Source organism: Polypterus senegalus, chromosome 15, assembly GCF_016835505.1.
Source record: "Polypterus senegalus isolate Bchr_013 chromosome 15, ASM1683550v1, whole genome shotgun sequence".
NCBI lineage: Eukaryota > Metazoa > Chordata > Cladistia > Polypteriformes > Polypteridae > Polypterus > Polypterus senegalus.
In genome coordinates, this window is record NC_053168.1 from 18,718,144 (window position 1) to 18,745,466 (window position 27,323).

General features: G+C 40.7%; 1 protein-coding gene across 1 annotated transcript in view; it reads left to right on the top strand.

Moving 5' to 3' along the window:
• Positions 1 to 18,668, top strand: part of slc6a3 (solute carrier family 6 member 3) — a 142,164-nt gene extending 123,496 nt beyond the window's left edge. Inside the window, exons 14-15 of the mRNA XM_039737344.1 lie at positions 2,177 to 2,248; positions 18,593 to 18,668. Of these exons, the coding sequence (XP_039593278.1) occupies positions 2,177 to 2,248; positions 18,593 to 18,616 (96 nt within the window). The 3' untranslated portion in view covers positions 18,617 to 18,668. The remainder of the gene's footprint in view (positions 1 to 2,176; positions 2,249 to 18,592) is intronic.
• Positions 18,669 to 27,323: the final 8,655 nt, after the last annotated feature.

The window sequence follows — 27,323 nt, forward strand, 5'->3', positions numbered from 1 at the left end:
CAACACAAGTCCTACAAATACAGTCGTAATTGAAACAAACCATGAAACTCAAACCGATTATGACAGCAGCAATCCAAGCTGTGAGATTTGAGACAAGATTACTGTTCACATGGCCAACTGTACGTTGCATGCTCAAGAGTAAGCTCAGCGCACAGCTTGGTCATGTTACAACCGGAGGGCCGAACACACAATGTGGTTTACAAGGAGATCCTTAACAAATAATTATTGGTATATTTTCCCTCAGTTTAAAAAGGTTTCATTTTCTTCGTAATAAAACTTTTAAGGCAGTACTTTGCTGCTGCGAAGCACAGTATTTTGCTAGTATAACAATACTTTATCAAAAATGCATGCTGTGAGACTTGCCCGGACACCACCAGTCAGAAGCCACTTCTTTATAAAAGTCACACGTTTATTAACCACAAATAAACGGATCAAAGTCCCGAACACCACACACAAAGCGCACAGCAAATAATCACCACAATAATGTTTCTCTCTCTCTCTCAGTCCTTGGCCGCCTGTCTCCTCCTGGGAGCTTTGTCCTGCTCCCACTCCCGACTCAAGCACCCTGATTGTAAGAAGGCGGCCCCTTTTACTCCAGGTGCTCCAGGTGGCTGATGACGTCCTTCCGGCTGCACTTCCTGGTGTGGCGGAAGTGCTGCCCTTTGCACCGGAAGCACACCGGGCGACCCTGGTAGGTTCTTCCGCCATCTTGCCGAGTGTGGCAGAAGTAACTATTCCCGGGTTCCATTAGGCTTAAGGCACCCCCTGGAGGTGGCCATGGGTCCCAACGGGTTCATCGTTTTTCCCTCTTCTCCCGTGGTCCTCTCTTAATCCAGGGCAGTTGCCCTCTTGTGGCCCGGAAGCTATACATGTCCCTTTCTGGTCCTTCCAGGCATCCTGGCCAGGTAAGGACCCCAGCAATCTGCCACAATGCGTGTCTCCTGTTGTGAGCATACGACTGAGTGATTTGGCATTTGGATTATGTGACACAAGTAATATTACATTTATTTGCTGACATTTTAATATTGTTTGCTGTGGTCCAGTGTTGGTCTCCATAGACCAGCGTTTCTCAACCTTTAAGTATTTGCGACCCGAGTTTTCATAAACGTTTTAATCATACCCCGCTAACATTTTTTTGAAAGAAGCCCATTAATACCAATTTGTTCTTTTTTAATTAATGATATATCATAGATGCATATTTTTTTATACCTACTTAACTTTTATGGACATTTATCTAACTCAGTGTTTATTTTTCTAGTATCAGAATGTAGTTTAAGTTAATTTGTTTTTGTTTCAATAGATGTATTTTTCATATTTTTGATTCTTGTTTTCTTTTTTTCATATCTTCATGCCCCCCTTTTTGTTACTTCGCGCCCCCCTAGGGGGGCCCGTCCCACAGTTTGAGAAACACTGCCATAGACATCCATTCTATCCGAAAGTTTGTTACCTCTGTTTTACATGAAAACATGATATTAAAAATTTATCTCCACCATCACTACAAACTACATGAATAAGTATCTTATTAAAAACAAATCTCATTTTTAATTCCATCCAAACTTCTTATTTGAATATTAATTGAAGTCATTGTTTGTGCTGTATAGGTTAACTGGAAAACAACTTTTTCTCACTGTCTTCTGAATCAGACATCTATATTGTATTTTTAATTGCTCCATTTCATCATTTTTTCTAACATTTTGTATACTTGGTGTTATTCTGCCACTTTTTTGTACTTATTTATAATATAAGTACAAATATGCAATGTGTTTTGGATCAGAAAACTAATATAACAGACCCAAAAGCAAATGACAGTGCATCTTACTTCAAGTGAATATTGTACACTATCTTAAAACAGAGAATTAGCCCTTCCTGAGAAAGAATGCCAAAGTGTGAACTTAATATTTAAGCGAACTTCTGCATTCTAGAGGAGACAAAACTAAATGTGTTTTTGTGATATAATTGATATAAAATGCTGTGCTTCGTCTTAACATCTTTACGTCTTAACTGCTTTTTCTGACATTTATATAGCTTAATGGACCGAACCCTATCCCTGACTTATTTCCATCATGCCTCCCCTAGTTCCTGTATATTTAAGAGTACATATAAGTATTTTATTTTTAGAACTTTAATAACGTAATCAAACAGTTTTTAATTATGAAAACATTTCTTTCATTTCTAGAAATTAGCTTATGCAATTACTCCTGAAAAGGAACATCATTTGGTGGAAAATGGAGAAGTTCGCCAATTTACAGTATGTCCATTTCTTTTTATTCTGTGCCCTCATAATTATTGTATAAATCTGCCTATACGGTACATAGACTGCTTTACCCATGATCAAACAGTGTTACAGGGTAAGCTGTAGTCATGATCCCTATACAGTTTATTTTTGAATATAACTAGAATTGGTCAACTTCATCTTTTTATAACACATCCATTTTTCTTAATTGTCATCTTTTGCTGGAAGAGGTGCGGTACATTTCAGGTAAAATATTGATATGAAAAACGGATGATTCAAGGAGGGCACATCTTCGATTATTATTGGTCCTTTTCTGTTTTTAAGTAATGTTATCCTTTAATAATAATATTTTAATCTTTTAATTAAAATAATAATACATCAGTTAAAGACAAACTTATTAAAACTACATGCTATACTGCATATACAATGTTGATGGGAAACACCGCCATGTTTTGAAGACAGTCTACAGACAGTACAGAAAGTTTATAGTGACAAAATGATCCTCTGTTTGAAAGTAAATTTTTAGAAATCAGCCAATTATATGCATTATTTATCCTGTTAGATAGATAGATAGATAGATAGATAGATAGATAGATAGATAGATAGATAGATAGATAGATAGATAGATAGATACTTTATTAATCCCAAGGGGAAATTCACATACTCCAGCAGCAGCATACTGATAAAGAACACTATTAAATTAAAGAGTGATAACAGACAATAACTTTGTGTAATGTTAACGTTTACCCCCAGGGGTGGAACTGAAGAGTCTCATAGTGTGGGGTCTCCTCAGTCTGTCAGTGGAGCAGGATGGTGACAGCAGTCTGTCGCTGAAGCTGCTCCTCTGTCTGGAGATGATCCTGTTCAGTGGATTCTCCATGATTGACAGGAGTCTGCTCAGTGCCCGTCCCTCCACTACAGATGTCAAACTGTCCAGCTCCGTGCCTACAATAGAGCCTGCCTTCCTCACCAGTTTGTCCAGGCGTGAGGCGTCCCTCTTCTTTATGCTGCCTCCCCAGCACACGACCACATAGAAGAGGGCGCTCGCCACAACCGTCTGATAGAACATCTGCAGCATCTTACTGCAGATGTTGAAGGACGCCAACCTTCTAAAGAAGTATAGTCGGCTCTGTCCTCTCTTGCACAGAACATCAGTATTGGCAGTCCAGTCCAATTGATCATCCAGCTGCACTCCCAGGTATTTATAGGTCTGTACCCTCTGCACAGTCACCTCTGATGATCACGGGGTCCATGAGGGGCCTGGGCCTCCTAAAATCCACCACCAGCTCCTTGGTCTTGCTGGTGTTCAGGTGTAGGTGGTTTGAGTCGCACCATTTAATAAAGTCCTTGATTAGCTTCCTATACTCATAATTCTCATAACTTCAAACCAACAATGACATTTAATAGGAAAAATGCAGTTATTAGTAGATATCAGTTAATTATTTGCAAGTAATACTTAATCAGTTAGGAGCATGAGAAGACTAAATGATATTTATATCTGATGAGAGTTTCAAAGAGTGCTGCAAAAATACAAATGTCAATCATAATTTTTACAAATGTTTGTTTTAGAATAGATGCTGCTGCACTGTATATTGGGAAGGCTCACATGTCAACTGTAGAGCAAAGGAGAACAAGTTATAAAATGTATGCAATACATGGTGTAATATTGTATAATATTGTAATATTGAGGTGCATTCAGAGACTTACTTAACTGATATGAATGTTGGTGCATTTTACATTTTTTTTGTTATTTCATTAAATATTTGTCACATTTTTGTTTATTAAATATTTTATGTAACAACGACCCATATTCAAAAATAGCAGTGATAATAAATGTCACAATATTAAATACCCTGTTTCACATCATTAATAATAATAGTACACCACTCAGTTCGACAAACTAAAGGCCAACTCATACTGTAGAAACAATAAACTGAAATTACTTTAAGAAAAATAACTATAAAAAGAAAATGAGCAAAACTAGCATAAAATCCATCCTTGTTATCTGTGGCACAATCAGCCTCTGTGTGCACCGTAAAAACGGTTAAACACGGTCCGGTCCTAGTTGAATGCCCCATGGCTCTGATCTTCTGCCCCTTTGTATAAACTGCAGATCCCTTTCCAACCCATGCTGTCTTTACATCATTCAGGGGAGCTGCACCTTCATGTGCGATTAATTCGTTCTGCCACCTTTTAGCTCCAGATTGATAAAGTCTCTTCTTTGCAGTAATAATGTGCAGAAAGTACAGCTGTTCTAGTTTACACTGTAAATACTGCTAGATCAGTCCGTGTGTATTGAGCGGAGCTTATAGAATTCTTTCTTCTTCCATTCTTTTTCAGACAGGTGACCTTTTTTGATTTGTGTGTTTCTGTATGAGCCACTTGTGATCGCACTTACCTCGGAGTTTTGACTAACTTGTAATGAGCATCCAAGCGATTGTTAGATGAGTAAAAAAGAAAAATATACAAGTTTAAGTAACATATTTCAAGGCAAAGTTAAAAAAGTAAACTAATACAGGGGTGTGAAAAACTATTTGCCCCCTTCCTGATTTCTTATTCTTTTGCATGTTTGTCACACATTAACCATTAGTCAAATATAACACAAGTAAACACAAAATGCAGTTTTTAAATAATGGTATTTATTATTTAGGGAGAAAAAAAATCCAAACCTACATGGCCCTGTATGAAAAAGTAATTGCCCCTTGTTAAAAATAACCTAACTGTGGTGTATCACACCTGAGTTCAATTTCCGTAGCCACCCCCAGGCCTGATTACTGCCACACCTTTTTCCATCAAGAAATCACTTAAATAGGAGCTGCCTGACACAGAGAAGTAGACCAAAAGCACCTCAAAAGCTAGACATCATGCCAAGATCCAAAGAAATTCAGGAACAAATGAGAACAGAAGTAATTGAGATCTATCAGTCTGGTAAAGGTTATAAAGCCATTTCTAAAGCTTTGGGACTCCAGCGAACCACAGTGAGAGCCATTATCCACAAATGGCAAAAACATGGAAGAGTGGTGAACCTTCCTAGGAGTGGCCGGCCGACCAAAATTACGCCAAGAGCGCAGAGACGACTCATCCGAGAGGTCACAAAAGACCCCAGGACAACGTCTAAAGAACTGCAGGCCTCACTTGCCTCAATTAAGGTCAGTGTTCACGACTCCACCATAAGAAAGAGACTGGGCAAAAACGGCCTGCATGGCAGATTTCCAAGACGCAAACCACTGTTAAGCAAGAAGAACATTAGGGCTTGTCTCAATTTTGCTAAGAAACATCTCAATGATTGCCAAGACTTTTGGGAAAATACCTTGTGGACTGATGAGACAAAAGTTGAACTTTTTGAAAGGCAAATGTCCCGTTACATCTGGCGTAAAAGGAACACAGCATTTCAGAAAAGAACATCATACCAAACAGTAAAATATGGTGGTGGTAGTGTGATGGTCTGGGGTTGTTTTGCTGCTTCAGGACCTGGAAGGCTTGCTGTGATAGATGGAACCATGAATTCTACTGTCTACCAAAAAATCCTGAAGGAGAATGTCCGGCCATCTGTTCGTCAACTCAAGCTGAAGCGATCTTGGGTGCTGCAACAGGACAATGACCCAAAACACACCAGCAAATCCACCACTGAATGGCAGAAGAAAAACAAAATGAAGACTTTGGAGTGGCCTAGTCAAAGTCCTGACCTGAATCCAATTGAGATGCTATGGCATGACCTTAAAAAGGTGGTTCATGCTAGAAAACCCTCAAATAAAGCTGAATTACAACAATTCTGCAAAGATGAGTGGGCCAAAATTCCTCCAGAGCGCTGTAAAAGACTCATTGCAAGTTATCGCAAACGCTTGATTGCAGTTATTGCTGCTAAGGGTGGCCCAACCAGTTATTAGGTTCAGGGGGCAATTACTTTTTCACACAGGGCCATGTAGGTTTGGATTTTTTCTCCCTAAATAATAAAAACCATCATTTAAAAACTGCATTTTGTGTTTACTTGTGTTATATTTGACTAATGGTTAAATGTGTTTGATGATCAGAAACATTTTGTGTTACAAACATGCAAAAGAATAAGAAATCAGGAAGGGGCAAATAGTTTTTCACACCACTGTATGTAGTTGAGGTCACAGAGAATTTGTCCCCTGTTTTATCACAGGTGAATTTGTATATTCACTAGTGCTTTTTAATGGGAAATTTTGATTTTCTGAACTTTGTACAGCACCTTCTCTTAAAGATATTTCAACGAAAATTGACAAATGTTCTTGAAGAATAGTGTGCCACATTTTAACAAGATTGGTCCACTGGAGGCTGAGTTGTTTCATGTAGACAGACAGATAGACACACATTATTATCGCAATAGGTGATTAGTGCATTATATGTGAACATACCTAAAAAGAGGTTCAGAGTTCCACATCTGATAATTAAATATATTAATATTAATTCATGGTTGTTCAACAGGCTATTCTTTAACTGATTGGTGTTAAGCCCTGCGGTGGGCTGGCACCCTGTGTTGGCTGGGATTGGCTCCAGCAGACCCCGTGACCCTGTAGTTAGGATATAGCGGGTTGGATAATGGATGGATGGATGATTGGTGTTAATGTGAGGCCTAAATAATTCATTAAATCATTACACTAACTGTCAGTTGGCAAATTTAATTTTGATTCTGTGAAATAATGTCTATAATGCAGTGTTACTATTTTAAATGAGCCTTTCTGTTTTTCCTGATAGCAGCATACATTTCTGCTTAGTAGATGTCACACAGCACATATTCATGTATAGCCCTTAAATTATTTATTTATAGTATTTAAGCAAAGTTTTCACAGTACTCTTGAGGAAAATCTCTTTGTGCATCAGCATCTGATTATTTTGTCAAGTTGTATCTTGATTCGTCTCTTGAGCTGCTTCTCAAATGTTTTGGCTCCATAACAACACAAAATATACTTTATTATGAAATAAATTTAAATTCTTGTTTAAATAAATGTGTCCTTGCAACAGATTTTATTGAAACTATAACACGTTTGTGCTTCTTATTCAAGCGGATTTGAAATATTTGGTTACATTTGCGCCTGTAAAATTCTTAATTCTAAATTTACTACCAAATGCATTTATAGTCTTTTTTATGCACATATCTTTGTTTGTCTACCGTCCACAACAGTACACTAGATCAAGTAGATTCTACAATGTATTGATACATGTGCTATGATTAACAAAATAGGAGAAGTCTCTGTAATGTGTTGTGTCCAGGATTTGTAAAATAGAATCAGTGACATTTAGGAAATTTTAGTGTTAAAATAATGATAGTGTCCACTAGCACTTGATATTTGGACAAACCCTGGCATGATATAAGAGGCACTTGGTCATAGAGGGCCAAGGTTGTTGGAGTTAATAACTAGTTATAGTATAACTAGGGGGTTCACTACCTGCTCATTTCGCTTGCCAACCCCCCTGTCCTGCACTACGCACCAGCTACTTCACGTCTCTGCTGCTCGCATTGTGAAGAGGGGGGCTGAACACACCCCAAGAAGACGCGGTCGCTCCTCCAAAACCCCCTCTTGACCGGTGATACAATGGGTAACAAATACCTTTTTTTTTTTTTACCTCCTCTTTGCTCGATCAGCTGCTGGCCTGATCTGCATCTCGCGTGACACTTTGAACTTATTAAAGCCTGTACAGCAGCTGTCCTACTCTTTGTCTTTTATTTCCGACACCGGGCGTAGTTAAATCTCTTGGCACAAAGTCGCGTCTCGCAGGACATGAGTTTGTGATATTTTGTAGTTTATAATTTAAAAACAGAAAAAGAATCTGAAAATCTACCACATTAAAGTTTGATAAATTCTGAAAAGACTGATACCAAACATAGGCTTAGAATTTTATATAAATAGAGTAGATAGATAGATAGATAGATTCTATTCAAAATCTCTCTCTCTGTATATTTTATATATATATATATATGTATATATATGTATATGTATATATATGTATATATATATATATGTATATGTATATATTGTGAACGCTGGCCCGTATATATATATGCACAGACAGACGGACAACATTTTCTCACCCATCACACTGTTTATTTACACTATGTACAATAATCATGAAAGTCACGTGCACTCACAACCCCAGTGCCTCCAGCACTGATTCCCCCAAGTCCAGGGCCCACAGTTCTGTGCCTTGCTTCCTGGCCGCCTCCTGTCCTCACTCTCCAGCTCAGTCCGCTTCCTCCCGACTTCCACCACTGACTGGAGGGAGGCGGCCCCTTAAATAAGGCTCCCGGATGAGCCCCAGGTGTTCCGTCCTTAGCCACGCCCCAGCGTGGCGGAAGTGTCGGCTGTCTTCCTGGCAGCTCTCCGGGTGCCACACAAAGTTCCTGGTGTGGCGGAAGTGCCGGGCTCCCGGGATAATTAGGCACCGGGGCCTGGCGACGCCACGGGTTACACCATGTATACAGGGCTCGCCACTGCGCCTCCTCCGGTCCTCCAAGCGTCCCGCCGGGCTCCAGCCCGACCGGCAACCGCCGGGATAAACCGGCATCGGGCGCCGCCTGGCGGTGACCACGGGCCCCTACAGGGAAGGGCTTCCATGCCCTCAACCCGTGGCCCCAACAGAACCAGGACGGGCGCCCCTCGCGGTCTGGAGGAGGCACAAGCCCTCCTCACGTCCTCCTGGGCGTCCGGCCGGGCTCCAGCCCCGGCCGGGGGGCCTCAATATATATATATGTATATATGTATATATATATACCTGTATATAATCCAAAACTGACTGACTCGTTCACTCATGAACAAAAGCATGATTTCTCATTTACTAATAAGACTCTGAAAATCTAACAACATCACATTAAAGTTCGATAAATTCTGAAAAGAATGATACCAAACATATATATGCAGGTTTTTTTATTATTATTTTTATTAATTTTATTACAATCCATAGAAATTAATCAAGTTTTTACAAAAAGAAAAATTGAGTTAAGAACAAATCGATCCCCACTCCTGAGAGAGAGAGCAAGCCAAACAGCGTGAAATTTATGACCTGTAAACATACCTAAATTAATAAATTCTCTGTGCTTTATGAACTTATTTTAAAATATTACTGATTAGATCCTGCCACGTTTTGAAAAAAGTCTGTACGGATCCTCTAACTGAGTATTTGTATATGTAGGTTTTAAAATAAGCCTGATTTAAAGTGTGAAAAGAAGGTCATATAAAATCGTTGTACTTTTAGGCTTAGGATTTTATATATACTGTATAGAGTAGATTTATTAGTACAATGCTAATCAAAACTGATGTAAAATTGTATTAGCAAAGCACAAAAGTATATCCCTGCATGTGTGTTATTAATTATTTCTATGAGAATTGAAATGTTTATGGGTGTGCCTTTCTTCTGTTACTAAGATATCCTGTTCCTATCAGGTTCTAATCAGTAACCAAAGGAACCATGAAATAATAAAAAATAAATATATTTTATTTTTTAAGATTTTGCATGTATGAAGCTTCTCTTTTGAGATAAATTTGTATGTAAAAGACTTTTAATATGTTTAGCTTTTTGGGATCTTTATACTTAAACCGTAATGGATGTTATTAGAGTATAATACATTCTTCTCAGAATACATGTGTGTGAATGACAGGGATGTCAGTGGAATGATGAGGATGGAGGGAGTAGAGTTGGCGAAGGTGGATGAGTTTAAATACTTGGGATCAACAGTACAGAGTAATGGGGATTGTGGAAGAGAGGTGAAGAAGAGAGTGCAGGCAGGGTGGAGAAGAGTGTCAGGAGTGATTTGTGACAGACGGGTATCAGCAAGAGTGAAAGGGAAGATCTACAGGACGGTAGTGAGACCAGCTACGGTATATGGGTTGGAGACGGTGGCACTGACAAGAAAAAACAGGAGACAAAGCTGGAGGTGGCAGAGTTAAAGATGATAAGATTTGCATTGGGTGTGATGAGGATGAACAGGATTAGAAATGAGGACATTAGAGGGTCAGCTCAAGTTGGACGGTTGGGAGACAAAGTCAGAGAGGTGAGATTGGTATGGACATGTGCAGAGGAGAGATGCTGGGTATATTGGGAGAAGGATGCTAAGGATAGAGCTGCCAGGGAAGAAGAAAAGAGGAAGGCCTAAGAGAAGGTTTATGGATGTGGTGAGAGAGGACATGCAGGTGATGTGTGTAACAGAGCAAGATGACAAGGACAGGAAGATATGGAAGAAGATGATCCACTGTGGCAACCCCTAACAGGAGCAGCTGAAAGAAAAAGAAGAAGAAGAAGAAGGCACTCCTGGGAGCCTGCTTCCTGTAATAAGCAGCAGGCTTCCATATGTTCCTGCCACCAATGTTCCATTTGCTCTGGAGGAGTTCTCCAGGCATGTTGGCAGTCACCTAATGGATCTCTCATGTCAGCACCCATGGAGTAATTCTAACAAAGTTCCTCCAATTTGCTGGGAAAACTTGGGTTGGTGGCAGGATTGGCACGTCAGCCACTTTTAAAGACCTCACACTGTTCCATGCCATTCAAACTAGTGTGGTGCTGAGGTGTCCCCCATTGCACGGCTGAAGTCAAATCCTAATTTGGGATCCTGAGCTGGTTCATCGTGTGATGGGTGCAGCAATGCTCCGTATCAGTGCTTGCTCCCATGCCTTTCTAATGAATACATCACACTGGCCTTCTATCTCATGCCTTTCTTTTCACACTAGCATGATGACATTCATCACCACAGCAAGCAAATGTTCTCATCTCTATCGTAAGGCTTCCCTGTGCCGTTTCCCCTCCCATCCTTACCTGCTTAGCAAACCTTCATTGACTGGCAGCTTATTCAGCAATTGCTTTCTTTCCCTTTTTTATAATTTACTTTTAAGATTCTGCACATTTTTGTAGACTTTTGGTGTTTTTAATAGATTTTTTTGTGTAGATAGAGGCAGGAATAATAACTTCTTTTATTCTAGTACAGTAAAATGTGAAGAAATCTGAGGGGATGAGCTTGGTTTATAATCACTGTACATAAAAGCTATGAGGATATAATAATAGAAAGAGACAGAGAGTGCAAAAGTCAAAACATGCTGACATTATGAACATAGCATTAGGCCAGAGAAGCTGCATACCATCTGTGTTGTGCTCAGAGTTAATTAATTGACTTTAAAGTTTTCAGACAATTGCCTTTACTTTCACTCTTTAGAAGGTTATTTTTTGACTGATGCATTTTGACAAATTGCATATTGTAAACCAGAATTTGCTTTTTAATATTTAATTATATTCTTCCAAGTCTTTTAGTATTTGGTGTATATTGTTTTTTCGGCTTTGTGTATGACAGTACATAATTTTGACATCCGGCAAGGAAGCTGCAGAAAAGATCTTTTCCATTCACCCTTAGGGAAGCTAAAGTGACTGCTGTTTTTACTGTATCCAGTCTCTTAATCAGACGCGAACATCTATTTATTCCTATTAAATTAAGAATATTTTAACTGAGTTTTCAAGCATATACTGAGAATCTTGTGTTTTATATGACATTAGCCATGTTACCTGCTTCACCTGTGAAATTTCGTAAAACAGTGGACTTCAGTTATATTGCTGTCAGTTATCTAGGCCTATCAGAAGTACTATGTAACTAAATAAGTGTGTTTCTGTATACAATATTTGTAGGTTTATGGGCTAATATTATTGGAAGGCAGTGTGCCATAGCAGTTAAGGCTTTGAGCCTAGGGTTTCAATCCTGAGGTTGTGGGTTCAAATCCCGAGCAAGTCACTTCACCTGCCTGTGCTTCAATAGGAAAAACAGAGAAAATGTAACCGATTGTATCTGAGATGTTATAAATCGTCTGCGATTAAAGTGTCAGACTAATAATAAATAGTGGATATGAGGAACAAAGAATACATCTTTTTAAAAAACTGAAATCTATGGGGCAGAAGGGTATTCCAATAGAAAGTATATTAGGACAGTGTTGGCAATATAGTGTCTCAAATTGCTTATTTGAATTTTTTAAAAGTGTTGGACTTTTTGATGTTATTTGTAATATTATGGTAGGGTATTCTTCCTGAGTCTCTGCTCCACACTCCAGTTCAGTAGGTGGCAGTAATGCACTGTTTACATTGGTCTGCCAACTGCCATAAGAACCCAGAAGAAGAAGAAGTAATAATAGTATTATTAGGTCACTGGAGCTGCTTACTCCAGATCAATCAGATCAATTCCTGTTTGTTTCTGATTTTCCTTGCGTCTTGGTATTTGTTGATGGTCGTTGCAAAACACAATTTTACAGGAAAGGGTATACTTTAGAATTGAAATTGATAATCAATAAGAATATAGTGAAATCTGAGTATATATTATTATCATTCTTGTTACGATTTTCATTTGTTCATGCCCTTCACTCAAGTGCATTATTTCTTTTTGTGTTTTTCATCAGTTGTATGTAGATGTGGATATACGGAAGTGCCAGTTCCCAATGTGCTACACTGATGTATTAATGAAAACAGCGAGTAGCGCAGAACTGTATGGCTCGAGCATTGCAACACAGTTTCTGTAGCTTCTCCATTAGAAATTCATGCACCATTATCTTAAACTGACCCTTCTTCCTTGGAGCTCGCAGCACCGTAAGAGTGGAAAGATAGTGTTGGGGGAGTTTGGTTGTTAGTTTCAAGCAGCGAACGAATAAGTAAGAGTCAGTGTGCATCTAAGTAGTCAAGAGCAAAAAACAGGGCTTATTAACCAATAAGCTCTGCATCATCCTTAAACTTCATTGAACTTTTTCTTTCTATTTCACCACATGATCACATCTCAATTGCTGTACAGGACAATGCTCCATCTTCTTATCCATCCATTTTATTTGTTGGCTCATTATAAGTGGCTGGCGCGTAGTGTACGACGTGGGGGTTGATGAGTGAAGCAAGTGGTGGCGAACTCCCTAGTGTGTGTGTATATATATATATAAATATATATATATATATATATATAAATATATATATATATATATAAATATATATATAGGCAATCCCGGTTACATACGAGATAGGGACTGTAGGGACTGTATATATATATATATATATATATATATATATATATATATATATATATATATATATATATATATATATATATATATATATATATATATATATATATAGTGACAGATAGGGGGCGCTGTCGTCCCCTTGAATCCTCAGATCAGACACCAGATAAAAGTCCAAATAATGAATTTATTTGTACAGTAAAGTGCACAAAGCACCTTCACCTCCACTATACTTTCAATACTCACTGGGGTTTCCCATTGTCCTTTTAGAGTCAGTTGAAAACTCCTTTTTCTTATGCCCGGAACTACTTTATTTCTTCCATCCTCGTGACTGTGAAGTACTTCCGGGCTATACTGAACATACGAGTCCTTGAGCCTCCCTACAGCGTCCTCTGGTGGCCCACACGGTATCCAGCAGGGCTGTTAAGGAAAACTCCAAGGTCCATGATGCCCTGCTGGAAATCGGGGCATCTCCACGTTGCAGGGAGGGCTCCACCTGGTATTGGCCGGGAAAAGCTGGCGGCCATAGTCCACAATACATATATATATATATATATATATATATATATTGTGGAAGACTGCCGGCTTCCCATGCCCGGTTCACACCCCAGGCCGCCAGGAGGAGCTCTCCGACAGCAGGACCATGCCCGAGGTCCAGCAGGGCCTTATGGACTTTGTAGTGTTTTAACACAACCCTGCTGGATACCTTGGGGCCACCAGGAGTCGCTGTAGGGGGCTTATGGGTTCTTTATGCCCTATGACCGGGAGTACGTCAGGGTCACATGACAGGAAGGAATGCGTGCTCCCGGGTTAAAGAAAGGACTGATTGCCCTGACCCGGAAGGAGTAAGGAACTATGGACTGTCGGGACAGGAATACCTCCGGTCAGGGGCTATAAAGGACGGTGCATCAGTCCAGACACCGAGCTGAGCTGGGAGGAAGGGTGGCTAAGTGTCTGGGCGAGGAGGAGTGTTTATTGATAGAGTATTGTATGAGTAGTGTGGAGAGTGCTTGGTGCACGGAAGAACAAAATAAAAAGGTTCTGGACTTTCACCTGGTGTCTGGAGTTGTACCTGAGGGTTCAAGGGTGCACTACTGCCCCCTACTGCCACACTGGCGTAGTCGGCAGGATACTCTGGCCGTCTGTTGGCAGGGGACCTGCAGTAAAAATAAATTTTGTGTGGGCAGACGACCCGGAGGTCCCTCTTGGAACCGCTGAGGTGAAAACTCCACCAGCGACTAAGCGCTGCAATTGTAAGCTGTAAAATACAGCAGACCGTGATGGGGAAGAAATCTGGGAAGAAGAAGGATCTACCCAAAAGACTTGGTCCCAGATGGGCTGGAAACGCTGTGGGCTTACCTGACAGGCGGTGAGGAAGAGCGGGAACAGGCTGAAGCAGAGCAAATCCGGCGGAGGAGCAGCCAGAACTTTGCAGGATTAAGACTCCCGAAGATTACTACAGGGAGTTGGAGAGGGATCGGCTACGTTCCGAGGTAAGTGCTGGGAGAGCACTCGAATCGCCGGAGCCTTTCTTTTCTTGTTTTGCAGAAGCCTGTCTGCACAAAGCGGACAAAGAGCCCGCCCGCCTCAGACCTAGGCAAGATGGCCGCGACAAGAAGAAGCCGGGCCAGTCTAGGAGTCCGCAGAGAAGAAGCCCATACGGCGAGAGCCACCACGTGACCTCACGCGATGGAAGCCGGGAAGGCGGTCAGGAAGGATCCCGGTGAGGTCAGTAATTCCCGACGGGTCTGAGCTTCCTGAAAGGGAAGGAGGCGGCGAAACAGCAGCGCCACAATTTAAAAAGAATCAAGAGGAGCGGGAAGTGACTGATCGGTCTGCCGACAAATTAAAAGACGCAGAGCGCAGTCCGCCGCGGCAGGCTACCCGTTCCTCTTTGGACTCCATGTCCCAGAAGCCTCCGCGAAGCCCAGCAGAGCACGTGCCAGGAGCGGACGTGCTCATTGGCTCCCGGCCGGTAGGTGAAACGAATCGAGCGGACTTAACCCGGCCGAAATAACTAACTTTGTGGACTTACGACAGCTTGAAAAATACCTCGAGCCCGTCTATGCTTTCTTCCAGGAGTGAAGGAACTGAAGGCTCGTGTAGACGAGCTGGGAGCTACAGCTGAGGCGCCGCTGAGAGGACTAGTGGAATACCTGCGGCGATTAGGCCGAAGCCCGGTCTCGAGTGATTTAGCGGTGCAGGTAAGTGAAATCTGTACCGTATATCATAAGGGGACACAGTGCGATCCGGCCCCGCTATTAATAAACAGCGAGTGTCAAAGCACTGTGAACCCGACAGTGGGCGTGGAGTGATGACTGACCGGGAGGGAGGAAGCGATCGATCCGAGGCATGCGTGTGGCGTGGCCTTCCAGAGCGAGTCGCCACTCCAGACCCGACCGATGTAATAAGGCGTTGGCGTTAGTTACGGAGGCGGAGGAAGTGCCAATCTCCCAGGTACAGCTAAACAGTGCTGTTACCCGGAGCTGATGCGGTACTAATGACGCCACCTTCGAAACAAAACAGAACAATGGGCGTGCAAACAGCAAAGAGGCTCTCTCTTTTCCATAGGGAGCCTCAGGCTGAGCCCAAGCCCCAGATCAAACGGGAAATCCCCAAAAGAAAAGGTGGATCTCCCAATATAATGGAGAGAGAGGCTGCAAGCAGTAAAGCGGCCGTAAAACCCTCCTTGGCGGAGACAGGGGCGGAGATATCTCTAACGGAGTTTCCGAGGTGTTTCTGGTCTCGCAGAGGGACAACCAGGAGGACTTCGCCGATGCTACAACTGCGGCGGCGGGCCACGAGTGGCGCCATTGTTCCGGGGGACAGAAGGTGCGTCGTTCCCCAAGGTTCGCTAGAGGACAAGGACAACGCAGCCAAGGTCCGGCAGACGCGTCTTCCTGGAGGAGGACGTCCCTCGCGGGGCTGGATGCTCCGCCCCAGAAGTCGTCGCTAAGGGGGAGGGACTGTGGAAGACTGCCGGCTTCCCATGCCGGTTCACACCCCCAGGCCGCCAGGAGGAGCTCTCCCGACAGCAGGACCATGCCCCGAGGTCCAGCAGGGCCTTATGGACTTTGTAGTGTTTTAACACAACCCTGCTGGATACCTTGGGGGCCACCAGGAGTCGCTGTAGGGGGGCTTATGGGTTCTTTTATGCCCTATGACCCGGGAGTACGTCAGGGTCACATGACAGGCAGGAATGACGTGCTCCGGGTTAAAGAAAGGACTGATTGCCCTGACCCGGAAGGAGTAAGGAACTATGGACTGTCGGGACAGGAATACCTCCGGGTCAGGGGCTATAAAAGGACGGTGCATCAGTCCAGACACCGAGCTGAGCTGGGAGGAAGGGTGGCTAAGTGTCTGGGCGAGGAGGAGTGTTTATTGATAGAGTATTGTATGAGTAGTGTGGAGAGTGCTTGGTGCACGGAAGAACAAAATAAAAAGGTTCTGGACTTTCACCTGGTGTCTGGAGTTGTACCTGAGGGTTCAAGGGTGCACTACTGCCCCCTACTGCCACAATATATAATCAGAAATTTGCAGAACTGCATTCCATAAATTGTGACGTATCTTTTATGGGTTGTCTGTAAAAATTGCTTTATTCATGTTCTCTACCAATAGTAGATACAGTTACAAATAAGGGAGCTATGCATTTGTTGATTGAAAAGGATCATATACTGTATAGTGAGTAACAATGTAAAAACTAAATAATACAAATTTTAAAAAAGCTCATATCATAGACTTTCCCATCCATTAGCATTCATGTGTGAGATTGTCCATCCATCCATCCATCCTCTTCCGCTTATCCGAGGTCGGGTCGCGGGGGCAGCAGCTTAAGCAGAGAGGCCCAGACTTCCCTCTCCCGGCCACTTCTTCCAGCTCTTCCGGGAGAATCCCAAGGCATTCCCAGGCCAGCCGGGAGACATAGTCCCTCCAGCGTGTCCTGGGTCTTCCCGTGGCCTCCTCCCGGTTGGACGTGCCCGGAACACCTCACCAGGGAGGCGTCCAGGAGGCATCCTGATCAGATGCCCGAGTCACCTCATCTGACTCCTCTCGATGCGGAGGAGCAGCGGCTCTACTCTGAGCCCCTCCTGGATGACTGAGCTCCTCACCCTATCTTTAAGGGAAAGCCCAGACACCCAGCGGAGGAAACTCATTTCAGCTGCTTGTATTCGCGATCTCGTTCTTTCGGTCACTACCCATAGCTCATGACCATAGGTGAGGGTAGGAGCGTAGATCGACTGGTAAATTGAGAGCTTTGCCTTGGCTCAGCTCCTTTTCACCACGACAGACCGATGCAGAGCCCGCATCACTGCGGACGCCGCACCGATCCGCCTGTCGATCTCACGCTCCATTCTTCCCTCACTCGTGAACAAGACCCCGAGATACTTGAACTCCTCCACTTGGGGCAGGATCTCTCCCCCAACCCTGAGAGGGCACTCCACCCTTTTCCGGCTGAGGACCATGCTCTCGGATTTGGAGGTGCTGATTCTCATCGCAGCTGCTTCACACTCAGCTGCGAACCGATCCAGAGAGAGATTGTGAAAGATTGTTTAGGTCACTAAATTATATTAAAAGTGTTAGTTATTTTTGTTCTTACCCAGACCATTTTTTAAAAGCAGAATTTGTGATTTATAATGCTAGATTTATTGATCAGGTCTTCATTGTGACTGCACATGTTGCATTTTTCATTGTTGCAGTAAGTACTAAATTACCAGTGCAGACTATAACATTTTATAAAAATGAGTCCAATTTCAAATTTACAAAAAGAAAACCACCTCATACATTTAGGGCTGGTGATGAACAGACTGCACAGTAAAAGCTGAATCATTTTACAGGTTTATACGTTTCTATATGTTGTACATAATGGGAAATATCCTCAAAAAGCCATTGTTCCAAGCAAATTTTAAATTGCCTTGCAGCCACTAAAACCAACAGTGTGTGTGTGTGCAGTAATGTATATATGAAGAGACTAATATTATTTTCTAGAATCTGAGAAATCAATGTGTTAAGATGTTATAATGTTTACAAACTGTGTTGCAGACAGAAAATACTGAACACATATCCAAAGAATAAATTAACACTTATGAATCCAAATGTATTATATTTGCTAACGCACAATAATTTACTTCTAGAATTTCAGGCAATGTATAAAGATGTCAGACTAAGTCAGCAATGAAGTTAATTACAATCAGAAATGAACCTCAATTGCAAAATTGCCTAGGAAGCCTACAGTCATTGTTGTACAACATTAACTGAATTGCTCAGCCATTCTCTTGTCCTTTCAAAGGAAACAGTGGAGATGAATTGTCATTGTGAGACTTCTGTGCTTCTGTTTTTATTAACACTCTTGCACATGTCCCTTTCTCAACAGCTTCGTCACTGGCTAATGGTGTAAAGAAGTGCGCAACATGAAATGGATGTCCCTGTTCTGAAAATGTACAAGTTAAGTGCTGGGGAGTGAAAGTCTACCTGTGCCAGTGAGACAGAGAACTTCGACATCACATCAAATCTGTAATTGAACATTTGACTGTTAACTAAACACTATAGAGTGCATTGGTTGCTATTTTTCTGACATGTGTCAGTGGGAGTCTAATTCAAGATTCAAATCTTATGACTGTGAGTACTGGTTAAGCTATTAATGTAGCAAAACATTTTCCTCTTCCCAAAAATTATGAATCATTTATAAAGTGACTATTGTAAACTTGTACACTCTTGTGAAAGCTAGTGATTCATATGGTAAAAATTGCTATCTATTCCATTGTAATTTGGTGTAACAGAAAGTGTTGCAGATATCAGATTAAATTAGTTGAAAGCAATGCATTTAAATATATCTACACTAGTGCTCTAATATTTCATTCCATTGTTGTATTTTACAGTAAACCTATACTATTAATTTTAATAGTATTGTACAATTATTATATAGATAATTATTAGAGGATGGGGTCACATTTTTTGAAAAGTCCTGCAATTAAAGTGACAAAAGTGAGAATCTTGTTCTACCGTCAGTCTAAGCGCTTTTCTAAATTATAGTAGAATCTAAATGCAAACCTTTTTTTCATATCATACATTTGAACTTAGCAGAAACACAACTGAAATCCATCTGTCTAAAAACAAAACCACTGAAGGGGAACTGCAAGCTGAAGGTTTTAAGCATCAGTTAACATGCCAGGTGGCTCAATGGCATGACAAAATATACTGTAGGTAATGAACTTGGCAAGGAAGATGAGACCCTTTAAATGACTAACCTTTAGATCCACATTTTATATGACCTCATGTTGACTCTTGTATTTTTCTTTCTGGGTGCATTGTCTGTTGCTATAAATTAACCCTAATACAGAAATCAAGTGCTTGTTGGTCAAAGCACTGGGTTTCACCTTCCGTTTACTTTGTTCAGCATCAGGAACTGAAACCAAGCAGCAATGTGATTAAGTAGTTAAAAAATCCAGGTAGACTCTGATACATCTTGATCCAAATTTGACACAACTGTGAACTTTCAGCTTTCAGTTATATAGACACTGGTTGGAAAGTCATAACTTTGCACAGTCTGAGAGGTTTACATGATCTCCATAATATCTTCTGTATTATTATAATGATTACTGTATTATTTGTTTACATTATTTTATCATAGAAATTTTCTAGGAAAGGTTATAGACTAATATCAATTATATTTTTAAACAAAAAAGAATATACGATAAACTTATAATAAGAACAGACTATTCATTCCTGGTCACCTAGTTTTTCCAAATTATCACTGAGTTGACGACAGAAGGTTTTCATGTTGTTACCAGAGGTGGGTAGTGTAGCCAAAAATTGTACTCAAGTAAGAGTAGCGTTACTTCAAAATAATATTACTCAAGTAGAAGTAAAAAGTAGCCATCCAAAAAATGACTCAAGTAAGAGTAAAAAAGTATTTGATGAAAAGACCACTCAAGTACTGAGTAACTGATCATAATAAATGATTTATTTTTTAGAAATGTTGTAATAAGACAGACAAAAATATTAAATAATGTGCAAATTCTGCTATTTCCAAATAATAAAATAAAATAATGAGTAAAAAAAATAACATCTTTATAAAATAAAGATGCACAAATAACACAGAGTGCCAAATCTCAGTTTTTCACAACAAAGCTTTTGAAGCCGATCCCTACAGTAGGTAAGATGTACGTCTGAACAGTGCAAACTACTTACAGTGACGAGATCTCCTGTACACTGACAGTATAATACTGCATATGCACTTTGTGGTGTAGCACGTCAAAAAAAAAGGCCAATTTCAAATCCATAAAGCCGTGTCGCTCTCCGTGGGCGCAATTGCACGACCGCGGGGAGTTACTGAGGTAGATGGAGCGAGTCGCACGTGCAGGTCCGATCATTCTCAATTGATTTAATGGCTTCCTGCGGCATGTGATTAAGGCCCATGGAGACAGGAGTGTATATATATATATATATATATATTCTATATTCTATATATATATACGGGTCAGCACAAAAAAGAAGGGGGAATCAAAGAAAAGGAGAAAAGACATGACAGGCAGGCTTGAGACCAATGATCTGGTTCTTGTAGTGAAGCTGTGACCGTTTAGCAGTGAACAGGAGCCCCACATGACTAAAAAGTTTCTCACTGGCTGCAAGACGCTGGAAGTTTGTGTGTGGTCATGTGACTGCATGGCTACGTCTGATTGGTGATACAGTCATGCAGTAGATCCACTGGCAACTTCTCTCTTGCAAAAATATAGTTTAATGTATAAATGGAAAAAAGTAACGAGTCGAGTGTTGCCCAATATAGCGGAGTAAGAGTAGCGTTTCTTCTTCACAAATGTACTCAAGTAAAAGTAAAAAGCATGGTGCAGTAAAGCTACTCTTAGAAGTACAATTTTTTAAGAAAGTTACTCAAGTAAATGTAACGGAGTAAATGTATCTCATTACTACCCACCTCTGGTTGTTACTTACAACTACAATGTTTGGCAGTCTGATCTATGAATATGCTTTATTCTGAATGAAAAAAATACTTGTAATATTTACCCAGCTTTAATTTTTGCCCTCATGTTTCTGTTGAAGAACTGAATTTGAGGCAACGATGGCATGCAAACTTATTTAAGCCCCTCCTAATTCAGTCATGTTTTCTCTTGATATCTGTTTTCCTAAAAAATAAATAATTAATGTTATCAGTACCTCATAATTTTTCATATACTGTTTTCTTGGAGTCAGCTTTTCTCAAGACATTCTTTAGAGAGGTTTTCTCCTTCATTTTATCTGGATATAGGAAACTGAACACAATATTCCAGGTGAGGCCTGGCAACTGTATCACACAGCTTCGAAGTTATGGTATGAACAGTCTAGACAGAGATTTCTTTCTAGCTTCTGATAGAGGAGAGATACGATGGTGTCTGTGTCCGGTTTACAAGGAATAATGCAGATCCTCTGTATTTCTTAAAGGTCTCAGGTCTCAGTTTTAAAAGACAACGTGGTCCAATTTCTCCCCTGGCCTCTTGTCAGCTCTGTGTGATCCCTTTCCCACTTAGACCCTTACAAAATCTTAAAGTGCTGGCTCAGTGCTGTGTAAACAACAGTACCCTAAATTGAGAGTAAAATCCACTAAACCTGGAGAATAAAATTCAGTTAAATAGACTGATAGATAAAATTACAATTAAAATCACCTCCCACTAACAGAATCTCCCAATTCATAAATATTCCACCACCTTCCTGAATGAATCAAAGAAACAATTTCTTTCTCCCATTTGTGGGTACATAAGCATTAATCAACACCAGGTCCTGATCTCCATCTTTAACCTGGACTACTATTATATATATATATATATTCTGTATTTTAGTGATGCTATACAGTTAACCCTCGTTTATCGTGGTTAATCCGTTCCAGACTCTACCATGATAAATGAATTTCTGCGAAGTAGGATTCGAGAGAGAGAAAAGCAAACAATCAAAAATCAATAGGGCTGTTGGGCTTTTAAGTAGAAGCACCGCGATAAAGCAGCCACAAGGAAGGGATCAATGTGAAGGTAGTCTTTCAGCATTTTTTAGAGGAGCGTCTGTATCTTCTAAGCAAACAGCCTCTGTGCAAACAGCCCCTCTGCTCACACCCCCTCCGTCAGAAGCAGAGAATGTCGGAGAGGGTGAGAGAGACAGAGAAAAGCAAACAATCAAAAATCAATACGTGCTGTTAGAGCTTTTAAGTGTGCGAAGCACCGCACGGGAAGCATATCGTATATCATTGAGGAGTTTTATTTAATACGTAATACGTGCTCTGATTGGGTAGCTTCTCAGCCATCCGCCAATAGCGTCCCTTGTAGGAAATCAACTGGGCAAACAAACTGAGGAAGCATGTACCATAAATTAAAAGACCCATTGTCTGCAGAAATCCGCGAACCAGTGAAAAATCCGTGATATATATTTAGATATGCTTACATTTAAAATCCACGATGGAGTTAAGCCGTGAAAGTCGAAGCGCGATATAGCGAGGGATCACAGTATCTGCCTCAGAGTGTATACCGTGATGAAGATTCACTCCTCGCTGAGGCACCAGTGCCACTGCCCTGTCACCTGCATCACAGTCACTGTGACTTTTAAACAGGTTGCTTTATTCCTGGATGGCTCACTGGACACAAAGCTTTTTCTTTGCTGACTTTATGTTTTCTGATTTATTCTCTCTTTTATGATTGGGAACTTTGAGCGTCTGATCACATTTGCTCACGCTTGCACTTGCACTTACGCTCTCCACACAGCACACTTCCAGCAGTCTCACACTCGCCTGCCTTCCCACAGTGCAAACTGAGGCCTGTTCTATTAGGACTGCGTTCTGCAGCTGCCAAAACATGTGCAGTTATATCGGTCACCTGAGATTCGTTTGCAATGGAGGAGGTGACTGGAGCAGTTCTCCTGGAATTAGAAACAAAACTGCTACCGACCTCAGGCTTTCTGCTTACTTTATTCACTGCACTTTCTACAGACTCCCATAGCATATTATTATTGGCTTTATCAACAAGAATCATGCTCTTTTCTGGAGCTACTTTAGATAATACACTTCTGGGCGGATCATGCAGATCACCTGCTCCATCCAAACGTTCAAACCCTCCATATTGTCCATCTCATTTTCATACTCAATCTCACTGTCCCCATAGTTAACCCCGTCCTGCCAATTCCACAAACTCATTTTTGCACTTTGCTGTCTTCTGTCCAGCACTGCCACAGTTAATGATTCAGAATTTACAGATAGTACACTGCATTCTGCCTTAAATCTGAGGGCTACGTTGATGTCTTTGTTCATGTTACTTAGAATCCTAAATAACTTGTCTCCTAAAAGAGACAACATGGCTTAATTACTGCATTTTACAGCCTAGTGGAAATCAGAACCAAATCTGACAATCTACGCGTAGAGTTGCAGTTCTCTCAGCAAAATATTATACTTTAAAAAGGGTGGATACTTGATATTATTACCTCATTTGTAGGCAGTCTAGACAGTACAGAAACAAATAAACCATAAATAACAACCCCTTCAAGTTTATTCACAAGATATTCAAAATTTACAAAAACTACCACTGACTTGTTCATTCTCAATGTGGTCAGGACATTTTTGTAACTGATCACTTTTTCTACTGCTGCTACACACATTTCAGCTGAAACCTGAGGATTTATAAGGACCTTGGCGCAAGATGGCAGGAAAGGTTTTCAAATCAGAAAGAAAATTATCGGTATACAGCATCAAGCACACGCTGCCTCAGCCATGCTGCCTATTTGATCTGCTCTCATACAACAAACGCTTCAGAGCCTTTCCTGTACGGACCTCGCGGTCCAGAAACAGTTTCATCCCAAGAACTTTAAACACACTCATTCAGTCCATCAAGTGCTCCTTGTAGAACTGTTTGTACTTATCAGTACAATAAACTCACTGTAAAGTTGCGATACAGTTATAATATCGCACAACCTGAGCCACTTTATAAAGCGCGCATTTACATATGATGACGATATAAATTTTAAGATGAAATGCAGCAAGATATGTTTATTACATTATGCAGATAAAATGTTAACATCATTTAAATAATCTATATTGTTAATAATTGTGAGGACACATTGGCGAAACGCTAGCAACAATCTGGTGCCCCGTTCAGAGATTGTTCCTGCCTCGCGCTGCATTCTTGCTGGGACTGGCACGAAACTGGAAGGATAGATGAATTGAATAATTAAACATGTACTATGAAGATATTTCAATGTTCCTTAAAAGTTTTGAAGAATCAGCATTCTAAGCTTACAGATGGCTTAACATCTATTACAGAGCTGATTGTGTGGCGATTGGGTATTTGGAGAAAGAAAATGAAGGACAGGAATTGGAGGTTAGTACGCTTGAAAGAGACGGTACTGCTGCAATAAAGTATTTCATCGAAGGTCGCACACGGCATCTTGCGGGAGGCAGGAACAGTCTCTGGACAGGGCGCCAGCTCGTCACTGCGCCACCATGTTCCCATGTTTAATAACATGCTTTAAATCCTATCATCATGAAAATGATATCAAGTATACATCTCAGTATTTAAATTATTCAGAGAGCTGTAATATCACGAATGTAATGGATTCTGTGTCTTGTTTGTGGAAGAGAAAGCCCGTCTAAGAAGCACGTAGTGATTCACACACGTAGAGCACATAGAAGAACACATACAAAACAAAGCATTTAACGTGCTACTTTAGTTACGATGTGATTTGAGAAACTAGTAAATGAAACAATTTAAAGATGAAGTCTATGATGTTCTACTTTAATGACAAAATAAACTACATGATTAAAGTGGAAATCTCGAGATTAAAGTTGACATTTCGAGCATTTTTCCCACTGTGTGCCTATTTTTTTCTTTTCTCTGTACTCTAATAAGTTTTCATACGGCACTCAGACGGTGGGCTACAACTTGCCTTTTCACGGCGACTTTGATATGTGACAACTTCTTTTTTATTTCAAGCACTGTGCGACTTTGTAAACTTGAGCTTTTGAGTTTCTCCAGCATTCTTTATGTCCTTTTGTTGTTTATACCACTGTTTAAACCAACAAATAGTATGTTTTTCCTTGCCTCCACTTGGTATTCACTGAAATTCTTCTACTTTCCCCCGTGCTTTTGCCGTTGCCTTTTCACAGAACACTAAGCTTAAGGGCTATTTATATTGATTTGCATATTCAAAGAGGTGTAATTGTGGGAGGAGTTTGGGTGGTGCAGAAGGCGCGTGCATGTGCATTACCTTTCAAGCAGGCTGGGATTTACGGAACGGAAGAATGTGGAAGTTGGCGTTCACACAGATTTATGCATTTGGATTTTTTTGTGCATACGCACATTTCCACTTTTGTCCTTAGGCCATGTTTTAGTATGAATTCTACGCACGCCGTTATGTATGAGGCCCCAGGACTGGAGTTGGAGACCCCAGCTCTATAGAGTACCCTGCATTTATAAAGGAAAAGGTTGCTGTTTCTCCATTGACAGAATGCAGTCATTTTCCTTAATGGCAATACAAGCTAACATTTGTTTTATTCTTTTAAGTAGTATTTTCACATTTTTTGTTGTTTTTAATGGTCTAATTCACTGGCCTTCTACTGATGCCAGTTAATATTCTCTGTCTCATATCATCAGACAACTTTCTTCCACAAAAGGCACCTTTCATTGCCCCAACCAAGTGTATGTTAGAGAGAGCCTGACTAAGACTGAATCTAAATTAACGCTCTAGTTCTCTTTTTGTAAAGGTGTGTTGCAAGCTATTATGTGCAATTATCTCACTTTTTACACTACAAATTATAATTGTAATGCCTTTGTTTTTTTTCCAGAACTAAGGTCAATGAACTGCACATGCATACAGCTGCTATAAACCATTGTACATAAAAGCAAAAAAAAAAAATCTTATGTACAAAGCATTTCAGAGCTTAGTTATTTAGCTAAGGACAAAATGTATTGGGTGGCGCAGTGGTAGCGCTGCTGCCTCACAGTTAGGAGACCTGGGTTCGCTTCCCAGGTCCTCCCTACATGGAGTTTGCATGTTCTCTCCCGTGTCTGCATGGGTTTCCTCCTGGTGCTCCGGTTTCCTCTCACAGTCCAAAGACATGCAGGTTAGGTGCATTGGCAAGTCTAAATTGTCCCTGGTGTGTGTGCGCCCTGCCCAGGGTTTGTTTCCTGCCTTGTGCCCTGTGTTGGCTGGGATTGGCTCCAGCTGATCTCCGTGACCCTGTGGTTAGGATATAGCGGGTTGGACAATGACTGACAAAATGTACTTTTTTTAGTCTTGTATACACATATTAGTACAGTCAACTAAACTCTTACATATACATACAGTATAAGTACAATTAAACTATTACAAAAGTGAAAATGTATTGCTTATTAAAGTCATGTCCTCCAAAAAAAAAAGGCATTTGTTCATTGTAAATGCCTATGAACACATCTTACCAGGACCAAACATAACTGACTCACTTTTTTAAGGATCACAGTGCCTTTGATTTTAATTTTTCCAACCAAAGTCTAAATTACAAACCAAATCAGTGCCATTGAAGAAGTGTTTCTCTTACTTTCACAGCTTGCTTCAGCCCTTTTACACTTTTAAAAATTACTGATGGTGGGATTTTCCTCCTCTTTGAACCTCACAATGATTCTTGTAGCAGTATATGTTTTTTCTTCTTTTTTACCAAAATAAAATAAGCTGCACATTACTTGGTAGCTAACAATGAAGTTGATGACTTGGTTTCATTTTCATTTCTTTTTTTTTCCCCATGTTAAATTATCTGAATGTAGTTTTTATCAAGACAGAAGGAAAACAATTTAGGGATTGTAATTCATTAAGTCATTCGTTTCAGTTTATAAAACATGTTTTTTTTAATAAGTAAATCTACACTAATAAAATATCTGAGGTAACATAATCAGACATGTTATAGAAGTTATAGAATTTAAAAATATGTAATATTAACTGGGAGTCTGCATGTTCTCCCCGTGTCTGTGTGGGTTTCCTCCCACAGTCCAAAGACATGCAGGTTAGGTGCATTGGCGATCCTAAATTGTCCCTGGTGTGTGTGTGTGCCCTGCAGTGGGCTGGCGCCCTGCCCGGGATTTGTTCCTGCCTTGCGCCCTGTGCTGGCT